At 42.2% G+C, this 16,381-nt stretch overlaps 1 protein-coding gene across 1 annotated transcript in view; it reads right to left on the bottom strand.

The window, feature by feature from the left end:
- The window catches only part of LOC121615743 (inactive dipeptidyl peptidase 10-like), a 174,186-nt gene that overhangs the window by 12,380 nt on the left and 145,425 nt on the right, over positions 1 to 16,381 (bottom strand). Inside the window, exons 6-15 of the mRNA XM_041950124.1 lie at positions 15,272 to 15,324; positions 13,919 to 14,000; positions 11,018 to 11,138; positions 9,944 to 10,098; positions 8,207 to 8,304; positions 7,390 to 7,513; positions 4,914 to 4,952; positions 2,713 to 2,820; positions 408 to 499; positions 130 to 177 (exon numbers count right to left, since the gene is read on the bottom strand). Coding sequence (XP_041806058.1) covers positions 130 to 177; positions 408 to 499; positions 2,713 to 2,820; positions 4,914 to 4,952; positions 7,390 to 7,513; positions 8,207 to 8,304; positions 9,944 to 10,098; positions 11,018 to 11,138; positions 13,919 to 14,000; positions 15,272 to 15,324 — 920 coding nt within the window. The remainder of the gene's footprint in view (positions 1 to 129; positions 178 to 407; positions 500 to 2,712; positions 2,821 to 4,913; positions 4,953 to 7,389; positions 7,514 to 8,206; positions 8,305 to 9,943; positions 10,099 to 11,017; positions 11,139 to 13,918; positions 14,001 to 15,271; positions 15,325 to 16,381) is intronic.

Below are 16,381 nucleotides of genomic sequence, written 5' to 3'. Positions count from 1 at the left end.
TCTGGTCAGAGTCCTGCAAAGATCTCGTCATGACAAATGTTAATTAAAAGACCTGATTGCACATATGAAGCTCTGTGTCAGAACAGTGGCTGTCAGCAGCTAGAACTGCATAATTACTACAAATCAAACCTGAATAGCTGCCGTCTCCGTGGCGACCCCTCGGTGCTGAGAAAATAACTGTGAAGAGAAAACAAAGACAACGAGAGCAAACAGACACGTTAAATTAAATACTACAGTAGTGGTGTACTGGCAGACACACCTGTGCACGTGTCATACATCTAATTAACAGCCCACACACCTGTTAGTGCACAGTATGAGTTCATCAGTGGTCAGACCAGAGAATAATGAAGAAGAGGGTCTATCATTATGGATCATGCTGCTTTCTAAGACCTTTGTCTAAAACTTACAGGTTGTCTGTGTTCTCGTCATAGGCGACGATCCTGGTCACCTCCCAGTTCCCCGACGTCAGATGTCGGACTTCGTTTTGATCTGCTCTGAACTGAGAGAAACAGCAGGAGATGAGTTCGGGCGGTTTGTTTGAGCTCGATGAGCCCTTCGCTTCTGTTTGTTCAGGTCTCAGCTGCATGTTGTATATTTCAAACTGTCCGTACCAGGAAGACAACATCACCAGCCCCTGGTTCAAAGGTCTGTAATGAAGACCTCTGTGTATGTGCTCCTGACTGGAACCCCTCTCAGAGGCACAGCTGGAAGAAGTACTACTGTGTGCCAGCGCTGCAAAGACTCTGAAGGTGTTTCCTGGATGAAAGTGAAGCACGTTACACACACAAAGTCTGTGTAGGTGATGCAAATTGAGATGAAAACGCTTCAATTTGTGCAGAAAATATATGCACATCCAGAGGCTTAATGGCTCTTTAAGTGTATAGCACCAAGAGTTGGAGCTCTTACACAATTTAACATAGAGCGGAAAAAAATCTGGGTTTGGTCTGAACACGCCTTTAAGGAAGAGGCCTGGTGGATGGCTGGGCCTGCAGCGCCAGACTGAGCTAATTCAAATCACAGGAGGACTCAACAGAACAGAATAAGACAGTTTCCAGCCACATGCAGCACAGACAGGGACTGCAGGATGCTGCATCTTCATCGACTGGATTGTGCAGCCGGGAGTCGTGCTCCTGTAGGCTCCTTCGCCGGTTGTGGATTTTTCATGGCTGGACGTCGGGGCTCGTCCTCTGTGTGCTGGCTTGTGTCAAAACCTCCATCAGTTTCTGTTTCCCTCCTTACCTGAACCCAACCCAAGCCTTCGCTCATGTCGTGCAACCCTGCTCGCAGCACTGGAGGAGCCCCTGTGGCCTCCCCTCACTGTTCTAACCCCCTCTCTCAATGCCTGCCTCTGCTTCCTCGTTGTTATTAGTTTCTGGTTCATCCCCTGAGGGTGTCTCATGATGAAACGATGGATTTCCATCAAGCTGCTAACACACCAAAGCATACCAGTGTATTAAGTAGCATTTTACTTCAGTAAATACATCTCGCGTGGATTGGCTCAGGTGATTTCACTGCATAAAGGCTTGTTGTGGCATTTGGAGGCACCGAGCCAAGCAGAGATTTGGAGAAACAGCCGCCAAATGAAGGAAACACAGGATGTTGCTCGTCAAATGTCTGGTAACTTTTTACAGGATTGACTGTATCATCATCTTATTTGTTTAATGATTATTTATCAGGTATATTTCTTTTCTTCTGTTGCATATCTGATTCCACATTCCTTGAAATGTTGCACTGACTGATGCTAATTTATCAGCTGTACATTTTCTTTCTTGACTCCTGATTATTCTCGTTATATTTTAATCCATGTTATGATTAGCTGTGGTCTATGTTTGTGTCTAGCCTGTGCTGTATTTCTACATGCTGCCGCTGTCTTGGGCTGAGATTATGGATGTGAGGACATCCATAATCTCAGTGAGGCAGCTCCTGTCACGTCCTGTGCCAGAAAGTCAACACTGACTTCTTTTCATCTCGACTATGATCTTAATTTTATCTATACAGCGGAGTTCTTTAAACCGCAACCAAACCCAGACTGCAACCGCAGAGGCTGCAGATCATATAAATGATTTCTGCTGGTCATGAATCATTTTGGAAGACGTCCAAAAACTAAATTCTATCATTTAAATATGAAGACTTGTGGGTAGAATCGCATTTCCCCTCATGCAGCTTCTTTTAATTGTAGAAAAATGTATCAGGCCAAATTCATTATGAGCCAAACACGCTCACCCAGTGATTTATTCATCTAGAACTGCATGAATTTTATTATGGGGAAAGGGTTCCCATAATTGGAATAAAACGTGAGGAACCTCTGTGGTACAAAAGCAGCAGGGAAACTATCACCAGAACTGCACTCCAGTAACCCTGCTCATCAACAACATAACTGAAAGCCAACATGCAACTTGTGTATCTGTTTGGATACGGATGGGGAGGTTTTACTATCTGTGCTGATGAGAACAGGCTCTTTTTATTGGGTTTTGGGGCGATACTGTTGGGGAGTAAAGAATCATAAATCAGTGGCAAAAAGTTTCTCGATTATGGCAACGCATCAATTAACGGTTCAACAACAGCGTGACAAATAAAGGCCGCTGTGAGTAATTTACTCAATCTTTAGTTAAACTATTTGCCGTCATACACTCGGATGCACACGTTCAAGTCGTGGCAACACGCAGCGTCGACATTCGTCAGCTTCAGCTGGAGAATAAACTGGACCTTCACCTGCGTGGTGAACATGGCGATGTGATGAAACTCTCCACGTCCTCCTTGCTTGACCGGGACAGTCAGGAAGAATCTGCTGCCGTCTTTGGAAAACACCGGCTCCTGGGTCTGCAGAAAGCAAAGATGCATCAGCTCCACAGCGGCTGGCAACACACTCCTACTTCATCGGACAGAAATCCCATGTTCTGACCACGTCTGATTTTTACTTATTGTCGTGAAAAGGTGTGAAGCGTGATTACAGCTATCCTGTTTTCCTGTATATTTACCCTCTGCGTCAACAGCATGAACGAGTGGATAAAAATGATGTTGCAGATGGCCTCTACAGTTAAATTACTTTTCAGCCTGAAAGTAGTAATCTGCAATATTTTGAACAATCATTTGAATGAATGTCTATTTTGCTGCTGTTGATTGACGTAAGTCTGAGTGAGTGAATCCTTTTCCAAGGAGGGAAATGAGTAGTTAGCATGATCAGCAGAGAGGAAAGTGAACGGCAACGAAGGTGCTGCACTGATTTCACACATCAATTTACTCATTATGGGAGTTTGTGGGATTAAAACTGATGACAGAAAGACTGTAGAAAACTGTAGACATGAAGTTTTTACAAAGCAGGCTGAAGGGTTTAAACAAAAACATGCTATTAGTTGCACTGTGGGAAATGTAGGATCCAGTTTTGGGAGCTCGACTTCCAGGGAATAAAAGTAATATCTCAACATCTGGAGCATCAATATGATCCTTTTTATTTTTAAACTGTGATTCTGGGAGTCTCTCAGTGTTTGTGAAAGTGAAAGTGCAATACTGAAATGCAGGAGTTGCAAATTAAGGTTTGGACAACCTATAATGAGCAAATGAAATTAGCCAAGATGAAACACTTTGAAGAACAATAATAAGAATAATCCACTACAATAAAATATGTAATATTTTATTCTTGTCTACATAATAATAAATAATAAATAAGTATTTTCATATTTAATAATATATGTACCTTCTATTGATGAGACTAACATACTTTTAGTAAAAATACTTTTAGTATTTTCCTACTTTGTGGTGTTACTACTTTTCCTGAGTAACCGTATTCGGTTACTTAACACCTAAATATATAAAATATATGAACTCCAGCCAAATAAGTGCGTATTCCTGCTGTGTTTGACTGAGTAGTTTACATTCTCCAAGTTTAATTCATGAAACCAACACTGGATAAAACACATTCAGCCTCAGATGGAGAGAGTTTATCCAGAACGAGCTTTTGGCATTTCCAAGAAAGTGCCGTAAATCTCTTATGAGACAATCTTACATAAAACTCCGTTAGCGAAGGCTCTCTCTCTCTGCGCTGACACAACCTCATAGTCAGTAAATAAATGAGCATCTTGCAGATTACCACCTTAACAAAGACAAGTAGCTCTGCATGCCAAGATTGTCAAGTGGTGAAATTACCCACCGCCACTGCCAAACATGTATGACTGCAGGCTTTTATGATCCAGTCCTGCCAAAAACTTTCTCTCCTCTGCCTCCGTCTCTGCCTAGAAAATACCAACGCTGAGCAGCATTCACTCTCTCCAGAAGGGGAGCGTTTCATTCTGGACTCAGAGAAATAACAGTTTGGATAATATTTACACCAAACTCGTGGTGCAGTGTCAAGTTTTGGCCTTGCTGGCTGCCGGTTATTGAATGTTCACGGTTCCACTGACATTAATAAACAAGCAAAGAGGTTGATGACCGAATAGGTAAATACAGCCATGCTTTGCAGAAATCCATCTTAAGAAGTCAGCACTATTTTACTTACATAAAAAACTGCAATTTTACTAAATTCTTAGACGAAACTACACAACTTGAATAAAAAGTTGTCCAATGCACTTCAGTATCATCTGTATCTCTGAGGAAGGCTCTGTTCTTTGCTCCTGAATCCTGAATGAAGGTCCCTGCTTTCAGAGCACAAATCGAGGGGCCAACATGGGTCATTTTGCTGCTGTTCATCCTGCGTTTGTATCATCAGGTGTAGGATTTCAGCCTTCCTTCAAGATAGAGACTATCGAGAAGAGCGTGGATGGAAATGTGTAGAGGTGAGGTGGAAAATAGGTGAAGTTGTCCCTCATGTCACATAATTTGAAAGGTACTGAGATAGAGAGGACTGACATCAAGTGAAATTACAGCTCTGGAGGGTAGAGAAGTATCGGCTATGACATGTCGAAGGGAGAGCACTTTACCTGTTTGGAGAGCCAGAGCTCAGAGCTTTCTTCATGTCTCTGAAAAAGATGTCAGAGTAAACCGTCAGATCGGCGTCTTCATAGCTGTTCTCATACTTCTACTCATTTTACAGCAGCAAAACATTTGCAAAAGTGTTTCATTTTTCAGACTCTTTAAAACTTAATTTTGGGAAAACTGTGACAGAAACATCTGTCTCATATCAGACCCCTTATTCTGTTGTTCATTTCAACGCACCACTGGTGACACCTTTCCCAGTCCGAGGCCTCATTTCAAACCAGCATGCATGAGCGGGAGCCGGGGTTTTGGCAGCGGCTGAACTGCCTCTTGGCTGGACGCTACGTTTGTTCGTGCAAATCACACCGAATCAGGGAGCACAGAGCTGGAACGCAGCCTGTTGAGTCCCACAGTTCAGCTGCAGGGTTAACGCCGCTGCGTGTCATTCGAGTATGGAGGGAGTATGGAAGGGGTTCACTGTAGCAGATGTGATGCGATTCCAGCAAAGTTCTCCTCAAAACAAAGAATGATTAGATTAACAGATTAACAGGTGGTGAACTCGGGGTTGCCAATGTTTGACTTGGAGGGAGATTTGCTCGAGGAGGAGGTCCATTCATTAAATTAATGAAACTCATAAATTCAGACAAATGAATATTGCATACGTTCCAAGTTAACATGAAGTCTGTGGTCAGAGACTGAAATCTGTGAGACACCCCAACACACACACGATAAGCATCACGCACCAATCAGAGAGCAGTTATAGAGTCTACACTCATAGAATCCAGGATTCAAGATTCAAGATTCAAGATTCAAGAGTCTTTATTGTCATTGCACATGTCAATGAAATTTTCATTGCAACCCCCATGTTAGATGGTAAGAAAGATAAGACTAGAAAGAGTGAATAAAATTAAGATAACTACAATAAAATAAAATAAACCAACATGCAATAAAAAAAATATGCGTGAAGCAATTAAAAATATAACAGAATGAAAATATACTTAGGCAATAAAATATACTAAACAATAAACAATAAAATATGGAAGTGAAATGTGCAAACAGAATAAAATATACAAGCAGAATAAAATATAAAATATACACAGTGAAATGTTCCGACAGAATAAAATATGCCAATGAAACTGAAATGTGCTGATATACTAAAATGTATATAATTATAGTATATGTGTGTACATAAAAGTCAAGTACACAGAAGGTGCAGGTGGAGGTAGAGGTGTAGGTGTAGGTGTAAAGTGCGGTGTGCAGTGTTCACAGTTCACACAGTCTCTCACTGCAGTGAGGGGCTGCTGGGGGTGATAGCTCTAACAGCTCTGGGGAAGAAGCTGTCCCTCAGTCTGTTAGTGGTGGTGCGGATGTTCCTGTACCGCTTTCCTGATGGAAGAGGAACACGGGAGCTACGAGCCGCTGCGTCTGCACGCGCCGCCATCTTGGACAGTACATAACCAATGTGCACCATATTTTATAATATATTCTCCTGTTCCTCTCTGTTGCTGTTGTGTTTTGGCAGCTTGAGATTGAAGGTGAAGACGAGTAGAATGACGGTAACCCAGACAGTAGTTCAGCTGTACAGCTAATGGCTAACGCAGGATCATGCTAACTCGAGCCAGTCACAGCAGCTCTCCTCCCTTCTTTCTGTTTTCTCTGTGCTGGACCTTTTTTCCTCTCTGACATTTTGTTCTCAGGCTTTTGTTTGATTTCAAACTGCCTCTGAATCTGTTCGAACATCTTTTTGAATCCATGATGCCAGCTGTTTATTCTACTTTATTAATGCTAAGCGGGATATTTTGTGATATCTCTGACTCATATTTACAAGTCAGAAGCCGACATGAACTCGACTGCTCATAATAGATAATGACGTCAACACTTTCTATGAAATAAAGACATTTCAGATGTGTTTGATGATCTTCCACACATTTCCATGGATTGGTACATGATGCTGTTTGGTGTGGCGCCGCGATGAAGACGATGCTCGTCTGCGTGACTACTGAGGAGGTTAATGAGCGTCTCACAAAGGTGCTCCAGGCACATGTGCTCCGTCTAACATGAATAATAGATGCCACCAATTCTTGTCAGTCTTACTTAACAGCAAAGCAAATAGCAACCACTCAATGGATATAAAGAGGAAATGAGTGCTCATGAAAAAAAAGCCGAAGAAAACGAATGCAGAGACTGAACACAAGACTGGAGCGTTACCGTGGAGATCAAATCAGTATAACCACTCAAGAACTGTTACTAAGCTTGATTAAATATGCACCTTTCAAAGAGTAATCCCCTGAAGTTTGACGAGCGCCACTTCGCCGAACATAAAGTAAATATGGAGCATTTGCACTTTGCATTTTTTTTATTTATTCAGCCGACAATAGATTCCCAGATTAAATGATCTCACCTTTTTTTGTGTTTACACTGGCAGTTTCTCTCTCTCTCTCTCTCTCTCTCACACACACACACACACACAGAAACACACACCGTGACACAGGCTCCGGTGGTGGTGTCGCACACAGTCAGGATGGAGATGTTCTGGGCCCGGTTCAGCCACCTGACAGATGTCTTGGTCTTGCTAATCCACTTCACCATGGTCACGTAGTGTTCCCTATGAAAAGCATCATAATTACACTGTTTATCTCAGTTCTGTAATTATCTGCACGCTGTCAAGGATAATGGATGCTTATTATATAAGTCCAGGAGATGCAGATTAATTGCGTACAAGAAAAATGCTAAAAATAAAGCACAAAGGAAGATAATATATGTTGCACACAGTGGATGTGATGGTTATGTTATTGCTTTTTCGTTTTCATGTGCACCGCACATCACACGAGAGTTTTAATGATTGGGGTCTTGGTACTAGGCTTTGTAATGTTAATGTTACAGGTTCATTTCCAGCATCCTGGTTCTTATAACCAAATAATCTGAGTCGTGTCTCTGCTACACAGACCTACGATGGTGCTACAAGAGATTAGTTTCTGTGCACAGAAAACGTAATTTCTATGTCAAGACTCGGCTAAAATGTTGCCACGCAGAGTGGTTCAAGACTCAAGATACATTTATACAAGCAGTGCAAGGAGATGAAGAACAAAGGAGGGGAAGAAGAATAGACAGATCTTGGTCTTTGTCCTTCAGTTTGTAGCTATCTTCACCAAATGTCAAACTTAGCTGCTGCAGTGTACAATGTTTTCTAATTGTGCAGCATTTCTGGTGAGAAAAGTTTAAAACGTGAAAAATGGCCCTTTCAGTGTTCACAGCAGCTGTCGCACAGGTTTGGCAAACAAAACGCAGCTCTTCTTACCGCAGTTTGAGCGTCTCCGGAGGCATGAGCTCCAGCGTGTGCGTCGGCCCGTAAAGATTGACTACATAGAGCTTCACCACCGGGTTGGGCTGGCCGGCCTGCATGCAGAACAAACAGTCCAGACTTTAGACAAAAACCTCACATCGCTGCAGTGGGGAAAGTTTCATAAGTCACGCTTGCCTTTTTAAATGGTGTTGCATAAAGTGCTGCAGAATGAATGAAAGTGATTTGGAATGAATATTTCATTGAGAGCATCCCTTTAAACTCTCTAAAATGCACAGAGTTGGACTATTATGCATGTGTTATGATGTAGGAATTAATAGGAGCTTTATCTGACAAACTAAACAGAAGAAATGAAAAAGACCTCTGATTAAACATGATAGATTAGAGAAACACTCCGCTGAAGCAAATGGAAATTACAATTGGGAATAGCAGGGATTTGCATTCTGTCATTGCTCCCATTTGAACTTTGTTCTGCCTACAAATCCATGAGAAAGCTTGCGAGAGATCAGTGTCCTGTGATGTTTGATTAATTCATTTTTGTTTTCACGCCACCTGCAGCAGCTCACTCTGCTCACGTTTCCTGTGATTCCTGAAGTGACTTGTGCTGCTGCACGGCTCTGCAGAAAGATCTACTGAGAGAACAACAGGTGCTGCTTTCAGTCAGAGACAGACAAAGCTACTGCAGCCAGCCAAACCCTTCTGTGTATATCTGTATACGTGTATGTCGAGTGAGGCTGTAGGGGTGGATATTGCTCTCTGCCTGTTTTATGGGGAGACTGTACACAGTTCAGTATGGCTGAACACCGGCAGCGCTACACAGACCTTGATAACAAAAACTGTTTTTGCACTGTTTTTCTTCTTTTACTGCAGTGAAACCATGAAACTCTGATATTAAATTGTTCAAATAAACCACCAGAATATAAAAACACAATTTTTTCCCTAAGTTCTGGGAATCAGTTCTGTAGAGAGCAGGTAATATTCTATACTGGGCTTGTTCAGATGTTATTTGCCTCTTAATTAAATGCCATGGACATGTTTTGTCGGTAGACAACCGGGGACACAAAAATAGCCTCAGAGTTAACTGAAAAACACCCTAACAGGCCTGTATAATACACAGAACAGCTCAATTTATGCACAATTTTCATTTTCAAACTTCAACATTTTGGAAACAATGAAGGTGTTTTAATCTGTACACAAAAAGCATGTTAAAATGATTTGAAATGTTTAAAGGGGCCTAGAGCGAGCCTGGCCAGGCTCTGTCTGAGGGCCCATCAGCAACTGATCATCATCATCAGCGCCTGTCATCAGGGTATCCCACTCCAGCTTGGTGGAGTGGAAGATGGGGGTCATGGGTGGGCACGGTTGGCAGTGAGGCCAGCAGCCGAAGCTCTTTGATGGCCGGGTGGGGAGAGTCGGAGCAGACTGACTCAGTGAACCGCCGGCATCTTTCAAACCGGCCTCAGATGGCCACAGCACCTGCACCAGGCAGAGGCAGATGGCGCAAAGCTCGCAGGTGCACTAGCTATTTGAGTGTGCTTGCTACCTCCTGATTGGACGGTGAGTGCAAAGATCTGTGTCAGGATGTTAGAGGATGTAGTGCACATGAAATAGTGTGACGTCTTGTCATCGCACTCTTGAAAATTAAAGCAAACAAGCGAACGTGTCAAATGTATGTTGTTGCTTCCATTTGCCTGGAAGCAGGGGCAGTGGTTCAAACATCATGTGTCTTCTGACCTTGGGGTACGGGTATTGCTTTCCTTTGGGGTACGTCATGCCGGTGAAACGAGGTAAGGCCATGTTGGGCACCAGACTGTCATTCAGGATGAGGAAGGCCAGCCTCTCTCCGTCAGGTGACCACCAGTGTGCCACATGGGTCTGAAGGATCTCCTCTGTTTGGAGGGAAGAACAGGATGAGCTACAGTCTTTTACCAACATCAATCATGCAGATCAAAGGGTACGATCTTATAACCCAAATAACACAACATGTTATCTGCCAATACGTGCTCGAGGCTATCTTAGATATGTGTCAGATGACCGGAGATGCTTCTACGTACAGCAGCTTTAAATCACACAATACTTCACTTTACATTTAGATCTTTTATTGACATTACAATATGATTTAGCGTCTGTATTGATGTTGAAATGTAGATGACATGAGCGAACAAAGAAACAGGTTCAGCACTAAAAGCATTAAACTCAGTTGAATGTCTCTGTGATGGGATAACAGAGACGTGGGTTACTGTTTACATCCCACTGAATGTAAGTGGTTATAAATGTTTAAATGTATCCTAATCACCACTTCAGAGAAAACATTAAACGAAGCTGTAATTTTGGGGTCAAGGATCACTGATTGTTACATTATCACACTTCACAAAGATAATTAAGCATTAGATGGAAGAAAGAGCAGAAAACAGCAGCGCAGTCACTGCGGCCGCTTGCCTTTTGATCAGATTTACATAATCTTCTTTTCTCCTGAGAGACTGGTCATCGTCGCTAAGTGCATGCAGTGTGTGTTTACCCAAAGCACATAAAACAAGTCCTCACACCCAGTGGGGAGATATCTGCGCTGGAACAAACATTATGAATATTTAATCCCTGTCTTTTATAAGGTAATGTTTCTCAACACAGGCATTTAGTTTAATGAGACAGTCTGTCAGCGCTTTGAAAATCGAGTTAGATATTCTCATCTGTACGTTTGCAGTGTTCAACTCGTTCTCAGCACGTCATCGTCTGACATCAACTTCCTGTTTGGCTTGGCGTCTTCAGAGACCTACCAGGGATTAAACTGGAGCCTTTGGCTGGTTTTACCTTCATAGAGCCAGTCGGCAATCCCGTTGAAGATGATCCCTTCCTTTCCTGAGGACGTTAGCCGGAGGGAGTTACTCTTGACGTCTGACTGGTAGTAGATGTTATTCTCAAATATGTAGATCTGCAGGGACAAAGTCGTGACGTTGTGAGGAAAACTGGTGCGTGGCTGTAAAATGTTCACGCATGTGCCAGATTTCAGGTTAAGCAAGTTAAGAACAATCATCACATCACACACACAGTATCTGCTCGAGCATCCAAATGATTCTTTAATGATGGGTGGTGGGTCGTATTGCTTAACCCTGCAATGCTATTGGATGCTAAATGAGTTTATAGGACCTGCCATCAGGCCGTGAACTCACTCAACCTGCACACTTTAACGCTCTATTATAACTTTATTGTCTTATTTCTGTTTGGGGATAATCATGCTGAAGTTTGGGAGCCACAGTTCTCATGATGCTTTTTCCAGAATGCAAACAGGAAGTATATGTTGTCATGGATTCAGTAAATTACGCTGTGAGTCACATCCTGAACCATGTTTTCTTTTAGCCTACATTTGTTTACATATTGGCAAGCAGACACTATTAAAAGTGAGCCAAATTAGCTATTAGCAGTCCATGTTTGCACTGATTGTGCACTGTACTGATGGAGCTACAGAACACTACCACTGCTTTAATGAGATACTGAAGAAAACTTCAAAATGTCGAGATTTTCAGGCAAGTACTGGAGTTAGAAAGAGCCTATTTTTCCTCTCACTGCGAGGCATCGCTGCTTGGAACAATACAGAAGTATGAACCTTCTGTATTGTTCCAGCATCCACCATACAGAGTGCTGCAGACATTTCCCTGCAGAGGAAAACAATGCTGAACTTAGCTGACACATCTCGCAAAGTGCAAATCCAGCTTGTCAAACAAACATCTGAGAATCCATCTCTCAACATGACACAGACCAGAGTCTGTCTCAGATGGAAACGCGGTCTTTCTTTGGCCTTTCTGAAGAGCCAGAAGTCTGTGGCCTCATGTGATCGAACATAAAAATTAATTAGCAAAGGGCCTCTCTCTGCACTAACATATCCTCACTGTCAGCAGGGCCTTGTGCTGTCTGGCTGGAAGGCATCAAGATATCATCGGTCCAGAAGCCCGTCCGCGTACAGGATGTGTTAAAAGGTCCAGAGAAAAGATAACTCAACAGCAGACTCTGCAGAAACGAAGCTCTGGTCTGCAGCTGTGGAGCGAGTATAATCAGCCTTCTGAGGTTTTATTACTGCGGGTTTGATCAGATTATAGAAGCTGGACGTTTTAAAGGTTTTACAAATCTGAGCCGAGAAAATTCAGCATTAGGATCATTTTTTTCAGATCTTACCACCACACATTTGCTATTTATTAATTTTATTACCTCTAGATGACAACAATTAAAACAGTAATAAAACCAAATGACTTTTTGTTCTGTGGAGTAGTAGTAGTAGTTCTCTACAATAAATGAAAATTTTTTTTGAATTAGTGTTTATATTTAAGAAGCTCTCATCACTCCAAATGCCAACATGAAAATCTGTCAAGGATAAAGGTCGAGACTGAAGCGGAGCATCGAGACGCTAAAGAAGCTGCTGGAAACCGAGATAAATGCTGGATGTGATAAATAAACGCTAATGTTGCTCTGCGTCCACTGGATGTGTAAGTGAGATACTTCACAGGAGATTTCATAATAATTCCAAAATACGGATAATCTGTAAAACACCTCTGACTACAGGTAACTGTCAATAAAGGTGGTGTGAAAAAATAAGGATATTAACCATGACTGAAATTGTAATTTACATTAGATCTTTGAAACATTGAGACCATTAAGTTCCTGTGAAAAACTCGGTCAAGACGTGAAACACATATTTTTAGAGTCACTGTGATTTTTTTTCCTGATGATCTCCGTCCTGATTAAATGTCCATGAATCCACTTAAAAGCCACAGATAAAAGATGCTCCTTCCAACTCCTGACCATCATGATTTAAAATGTTTTTTACGATAAAAGTACTGCAGTTGTCTGTACATTCACGGGTAGCTTAGCTTAGCTTGTTAGCCAGTCCTGTTAGCGCTGCTGTGGGTGACCAATCTCTTGCTTAAGACATGATGAGCGCTAACTCCTGCTCTACACGTAACTTTCTGCCGACTTTCATAAAAAAAATACAAAAATTCCAAAAGAATGAGGCTCTTTGACAAAACACACGTCACCTCATTGTTCCCAAAAGATGCACTTCTGGCTAATGATGCTGCGTATTCCACTCGAGAGCTCGAGAGCCTTCACATCAGTGTAGCTCTCACCTCCTCATCATCGTAATGACTTCCTAATGGAGTCGTGTTTGATTTATGCTCAAACACGACGCGCAGAAATGTGGAAATATGGACAAAGCAGCTCGACTACGCTTTAGTCTTTTGGTTGTCGACAAAAAAGCCTCCCCCCATCTGTTCAGTGCCGATAAATAAAACAGGTATGATGGGAGAAAATTAGCGGCTAATTAAGCTCCCTCAAAAAACTGAACATGAGTGAGCGGAGGATTCTGAATTAGAAGCACATGGCACTAAAACCACACACACACACACACAAACACACACACACACACACACACACTCACACACGTGCACAGTGCCATGACACTGTGACACTCACACAGCCTTTGAAATACTGTGTTTTATTTTTCTGTAGAATTTCTGCCATCATGTGAAGACAAACGTGCTGGACGTGGTTTTCATTCCAGTAACTCTTATGTCCTCTTGAAAAAAAAAACATGCTTTTACTATAACTTTATTATCGTGAGCTCCAGCAGGAATGAGACACATAACTAGCAGTAGAAAGAGAAAGACTGACTGTAAAATGCAGTAATTCTAACGCAGGAAAAGTCAGCATGCGTGTTCTCACCAGCTGCTGGCCCTGAACTCCCCAGGCAGCGTACTGCAGGACCGAGTTCACCACCTCAGGAGGGTCCAGCTCCCAGACCTCCCTGAAAATAAACACAGCAACAAGCCTTTTCATCACTCACGTCTGGCGGAGCTGCTCCCACAAAACGATTCATGAAAAACAAATGCACAAAATGTGATGGTTGCTGATGTGACCTTGAGCTCCGCGATACTGTGATGGGCATTTTTCACAGTCGGTTAATCAAGAAAATAATCAGCTGTGTAATCAATAATGAAAATAGTTGCAGCCCTAAAAGACACATACAATGATGGCCTCTGTATTTACTGTGCGCACACACACACACGACTGTATCTGTCAGAGTGTCTTGGTCCAATCGACAGCGAGCTAGTTGGCGACGGGCCCACAGACTCATATCAGCACAGAAATGAACAAGGTGGCCCCCAAATGGAACAACGTCTGAGGACTTTATCAAAAAGCCTCGTAAAAGAATCGGCCGTGTAAAGTTTTAATCCTCTCCGATTGATAGTGGGAATCGTGCCCTTCACTTTGACTGGCAGGATGTGCACATCCCAGCAAGTGATCGCGATACTTAGCGCAGGATGTTCTAAAGATCCCCCTGTAAAGCTGATCAGCTAATGCTGATCGTGCTGATCGTCTCCAACCTTTATGATAACTGAACATTATTTCAAGTTTTCAGTTCATCAGCCTTACGATCCCCCGCCCTGCAGTCTCACACAGCAGACTGACACCAGCCTGAGCAAACTGTGGAAAATAACAACGTGATGCAGATAGTAGGTGAGCCAATATGATCCTGATCTTGCTCTTTGTTAGAGCCGTTACTGATGGAGAATATGTTTGATGGAGAACATTTCTTCACATCCAGTTTTCACCATCATGCGAATTTTGAAATCAATTTGCATGACGGCACTAACCGGGGGAAATTTCCTGCAGCAGAGGTTAGGGTTAGACTAAGAGTAATCCAGTAATCCAGTGACAGTTGTCTGTACATACATGTGTACAGTACATTACAAACAGGAAATGCTAACTCAGCATAAATTTAATGGGCCAATTTGCTAAAATGTTGGGTCTGTTTCTTTGAATACCCCTGCTCAGTAGCATCAACAGATATGGCCACTCTGGGGCCCGAGCACAAACTGAGAAACACCTTTTCTTCACGTATGTTGCAACTCAGATGAAAACAATACTTCCTGCACTCAGCTTTCATTTACTGTACCTGTGTTGTGCAGTTCTGCAAACCAGGATGGTTCACAGTTACACATTTTCCCTGATGACAAGTGTTTTTAGCAGACAGGTTGCCTCAGAGCAACTGCCGAGGAGAACAAAAACACTTACCGTGTCTGAATGTTGTAGATACTGTAGGAGGCCACGTAGGAGTGGCGGTAAACCTGCAGCAAAATAAAGAGAGAGAGAGATTAAAAGACGACTGTCTGAAACATTAACGAGAGGAGCAGCAGTGCCGCAGATAATGACATCATGACAAAAAATGAAAAGGAAGAAGGCGTCAAACAAAACAGACTGCTGGCTGTTCTCAGCGATAGAATCTGTAGACAATGCAATTTGCATGGGTGACAGCTGTGGGACGAGACATTTTAATTCCATCTGCGAAACCCATCATCGCTGAGCGCCTCTGCGCCGAAAGCCCGGGAGAGACAGAGAGACACAGGGAGAGGGAGATGGAGAGATTCAAAGTGACAGAGGGGTGCATGTAAAGCTGTCTGAAACCCCCAGCGGAGAAGCTGTGGCTGACATGATAATAGACCTCTGACCGCGGCGAGATACTGACACAAAGCAGAGGAATCTCTTACAAGAGGCAACTCTGACGTAACATTTTGTTCTGCTAATGGAAAAACTCAGAGATACACTTGATTGACAAACGAAGTACGCTTTGTTATGAATGGTATTATATCATGAAAGTAAGATAAATGGTGAATTGCATAGATAGACAGATTGATAGACAATATCGAATCTAATATTTCTGCACGGCAGCTAAAGTCTGTTTAACTCTCTGGAGTTCAGGTTTATTTTGGTTCATTTTTGCATTATATTTGGCCTTATCACATTTTAAACTCAGTTACTAGTCTGACTAATAAAAAATAACATGACACATGATACTACCTTGCTATTTATACACTCAAATACCGCAGGGAAAATTAAACTATAATACAGTGTATTTACATGTAAAGTGCTGTTAGTAGCATTTTCATTGAAAGTCTATGTACAGTATGTCATTATAAACCACTGAAAATATCAATATTTCACAGTTTTAATAATAACTTTCACAGAAAAACATAAATGAGACACTGTGTGAATGCTTTTATCAGCTTGTCTCTGCATAATATATAAATAAAGTCATGTAACTATAAAGAAATCATATTAAGTGCATTCACGGGTTAATAGATTATTATAGACTTTGATTATAGCGAATAGGATACGGTTGGGGTT

The sequence above is a fragment of the Chelmon rostratus genome, chromosome 13 (genome assembly GCF_017976325.1).
Source record: "Chelmon rostratus isolate fCheRos1 chromosome 13, fCheRos1.pri, whole genome shotgun sequence".
Lineage (NCBI taxonomy): Eukaryota > Metazoa > Chordata > Actinopteri > Chaetodontiformes > Chaetodontidae > Chelmon > Chelmon rostratus.
The sequence above is the reverse complement of the archived record's forward strand: the minus strand, read 5'-3'. Positions and strand labels throughout refer to the sequence as shown.